The sequence below is a fragment of the Oncorhynchus mykiss genome, chromosome 26 (genome assembly GCF_013265735.2).
Source record: "Oncorhynchus mykiss isolate Arlee chromosome 26, USDA_OmykA_1.1, whole genome shotgun sequence".
Lineage (NCBI taxonomy): Eukaryota > Metazoa > Chordata > Actinopteri > Salmoniformes > Salmonidae > Oncorhynchus > Oncorhynchus mykiss.
The window spans coordinates 42,524,300-42,528,248 of NC_048590.1; the positions used below are offsets into that span (position 1 = coordinate 42,524,300).

The following is a 3,949-nucleotide window of genomic DNA, read 5'->3' on the forward strand; positions in this document are numbered from 1 at the left end:
ACTCGATACAAAACGCGTATTTTACTCTTTCTGAGTATATTCTGGTTTTTGGAGAAGCACCTGCAACTGAACACAGACATTAAGATACACATGTCTTCCCGAATCGAGAACAAAGAAAGTAGAAGCATGAACAGGTTAGTGGAAAAATAGCTTCCAACCCATTCTACTAGCAAAATGTATAATGGCTACTATGGAATAATTTACATATCACCATTTTAATGTATAGCTAATTGTATCCCTACATTTATATACTTACAAAAATAAATCACACACACACAAAAAAAAAAAATCTATACAAAAATATATTTGAGTTCAGTGTGACATGACAGAGTAGTTACAGGTTCTGCATCACCATATAATTGAACAATGTTCACCATTACGAGTGCATAGCATTCCTTTAGTCAATACAGCTAGAACTCAAGGTGACATTGTTGGTTTTCCTATAGGAACACACAATGTATACAAATCACTGTACTTCAAATGAAGAATCAAATCATCCATAAAAATAAATCCAAAGTAAGTGGGCTTTTTCCTTGTGAGAGCTAAGACTATATAAAAGTATATTCCATGGAGAAGCTAACAAAGACAATTCGCTTAAAGTCTTACTCTTTACAAAAAGTGTGCATCAAGAGTTGCTCTGTTGTGCCACCCTGTATCAGAAGTAGAGAGGTGTCAAAGCTCAACCCCCCTCTGCTTGAAGAGCTCCTCTAGTTGTCTCTCCAGTGCTGGGTTGGTCCCCCTCAGTCCTCTCACTACCTGGGCTGCCCACACAAAGTACTCCTGAACACGCTCTGTCGACCAACCTGGCAACCACAATACAGAATAAATATAAGATATGGGTAAAGAGAGGGACAGTCAGACAACCAGAGGGAAGCAAGTGAAGACAAGCAACGAAACAGAGAGAGAGAGAGAGAGAGAACGAGAACGAGAAGTATCCTGATAGGGTATCAGTTTATTGTGTCTAGCCTACGACATTTGCCTAGTCAGTTGGTTGCATCAAGAGGCTGAAAACAGACAGACAGACAGAGCGCACAATCACCTGTTGGCGTGCTGCGGTTGATGTCCCTCAGGTTGTATAGTTTGTCAGCCAGTTTGACCAGTTTGGCCTGGTGGCTGGCATGAGGTGCATACTCCACCTGCTTACGCTTTGTCTCCTCCTTGGACAGTGCTTTGTCGTCTGTCACTTCCTGGACCAGCCGCGCCACCGTTTGCCCAAAGACGATCTGTAGCTCTCCTATGCTGGTGTCAGTGTCCTCCACTGTGTCATGGAGCAAAGCTGCCTTAGGACAGTTGGAAAAGACAAAAATATCAGTGAAATACCAGTCATTCCTGTTAACAAACTCTGGCTAACACAAACTCAATAAATGTTGAACGTTTTAATGAGCTTAACATTGCCCATTGACTGATGTATCATTACAAAGTAATAAACCCCACCTGAATATAAAATGTATCTTCAAACCTTAACCAAACAGCTAACACTTACCTGAAACATTTATTTTTCATTTTTATATATTGTAATGAAACAGCAGGGGGCAGGTCTCGAACCCTCGACCTTCGAGCCCGAGGTCCGGCGGCGCTATTGACTGTGCGGCAAAAGCATGCTCGTGCGGCAGGGTCGATTTCCGCGCTTATAAACCAAGGGTCGTTACAATATGGACAATTTTGACTTCGTGGATGTGCGATTTTGTGGAAAGCAGCATTTTAAGTCTGTCTGAAACACAAAACACTTACTTGCAAAACTTCAATGTCTGTGATCCCACCTTCATGGCTTAGGATCCTTGCCACTCCTGCAAAATGATAAACACAGCAAATGTAAATGCAGATATTCACACAATGAAGTCCGAGTAGAGAGATAGGTCCTTAGCAATAACTATCTAGCTTGATAGCCGTTAGATTGTTGTCATAACTGTACCTATTGGGTGGGTGATATATGGTGTTTGTTCAGCATCTTTACGTCGTTGATTGCGGTGCTTTTCAGCAGCGAAGTTAACCGTCTCCAACAAAATGACAGAATCTGAACTCATGCTGTAAAAGTAGTTATTGACACACAATACAGACAGTATATTAACGTTTGATCACCATTTATCAAATTGGCACATCTCAGTGATGTCAGCGTCTCTGCCTTCTCTTTAAGGGCGCGTTCCTCCAGGGAGAGGCTATACGGACACGCCTGTTGCCCAAAATGATGACGTATATCGCCAGCCTGGTCTCATACACTAGACGTAACATAGTAATAGTAAATCTGGTACGCCATACTAGTATGATATGTTATGATTTGTATGACTACATAAGATAGACGGTTAATGTTAGCTAGCAGGTCAACAGAGGCCAAGGCTAGGGCCCTACTAAATCTGCAATATGGAGAATTTAATATTTTACTTTCAGTTTTGTACACCAGCTTCAAACAGCCACAACATTTGTGGTTATGGAAAATATAGCGGTTTAGATGGCACAATGACTATCTACAATCTACTTGCTTGTTTTGTAAACTGAAATTAGGTGAACTATTAGAATGTTAGCAACCATGAAATGGAGGAGCATTTCTGCATAGTGCATCTTTAAGTATCAAAAGTAAAAGTATAAATAATTTCATATTCCTTATATTAAGCAAACCAGAAGGCACAATTTTCGTGTTTTTTTTATTTATAGAAAGCTAGGGGCACTCTCCAAGACTCATCATTTACAAACGAAGCATTTGCTTTAGTGAGTCCGCCAGATCAGAAGCAGTAGGGATGACCAAGGATGTTCTCTTGATAAGTGCATGAATTGGACAATATCCTGCTAAGCATTTGATATTTAGACCTTTTGGGTGTCAGGGAAACTTTAGGGAGTAAAAAGTACTTTCTATGTAATGGAGTAAAAGTAAAAGTTGTCAAAAATATAAATAGTAAAGTACAAATAACCCCAAAAACGACTTAAGTAGTACTCCAAAGTATTTTTACTCAAGTAATTTACATCACTGATCACATGTGCCCTACAGAAAATACTGCTAAACAACAGCCTCTTGATAGCTGCACACTAGAAAAATAAAAGGTAACTACACCCCCCAAAAGATTCTCAAACATTTCCCCTACTTTAATTTTTTTTAACATTATTATTATTTTTTTATTTCACCTTTATTTAACCAGGTAGGCCAGTTGAGAAAAAGTTCTCATTTACAACAGCGATAAAGCAAAGCAGTGCGACACAAACAACAACACAGAGTTACACATGGAATAAACAAGCGTACATTCAATAACACAATAGAAAAAAATAAAGTCTATATACAGTGTGTGCAAATGGTGTGAGAAGGTAAGGCAATAAATAGGCCATAGTAGGAAAGTATTTACATTTTAGCAAATTAACACTGGAGTGATAGATGAGCAGATGATGATGTGCAAGTAGAAAGAAATACTGGTGTGCAAAAGAGCAGAAAAGTAAATAAAAACAATATGGGGATGAGGTAGGTAGATTGGGTGGGCTATTTACAGATGGGCTATGTACAGCTGCAGCGATGGGTTAGCTGCTCAGATAGCTAATGTTTAAAGTTAGTGAGGGAAATATAAGTCTCCAGCTTCAGCGATTTTTGCAATTCGTTCCAGTCATTGGCAGCAGAGAACTGTAAGGAAAGGCCAAATGAGGTGTTGGCTTTGGGGATGACTAGTGAGATATACCTGCTGGAGCGCGTGCTACGGGTGGGCGCTGTTATCGTGACCAGTGAGCTGAGATAAGGCGGAGCTTTACCTAGCATAGACTTATAGATGACCTGGAGCCAGTGGGTCTGGCGACGAATATGTAGGGAGGGCCAGCTGACTAGAGTATACAGGTCGCAGTGGTGGGTGGTATAAGGGGCTTTGGTGACAAAACAGATGTCACTGTGATAGACTGCATCCAGTTTGCAGAGTAGAGTATTGGAAGCTGTTTTGTAAATGACATCGCCAAGTCGAGGATCGGTAGGATAGTCAGTTTT

General features: G+C 40.4%; 1 protein-coding gene across 2 annotated transcripts; it reads right to left on the reverse strand.

Moving 5' to 3' along the window:
* Window positions 1–281: 281 nt before the first annotated feature.
* On the reverse strand, window positions 282–2,166 carry LOC110526670 (guanosine-3',5'-bis(diphosphate) 3'-pyrophosphohydrolase MESH1). 2 transcript variants are annotated; one of them, XM_021607810.2, is made up of 4 exons: window positions 1,913–2,166; window positions 1,732–1,787; window positions 1,040–1,280; window positions 282–803 (listed from the first exon to the last, which is right to left on the reverse strand). In XM_021607810.2, exons 1-4 carry the CDS (start codon window positions 2,022–2,024, stop codon window positions 673–675), a joined length of 540 nt encoding a protein of 179 aa, XP_021463485.1. In that variant the 5' UTR covers window positions 2,025–2,166; the 3' UTR covers window positions 282–672. The 2 variants fall into 2 exon arrangements, with proteins under 2 accessions (XP_021463485.1, XP_021463486.1); XM_021607811.2 differs by having other exon boundaries at window positions 284–803; window positions 1,145–1,280.
* Between the last annotated feature and the right edge of the window lie 1,783 nt (window positions 2,167–3,949).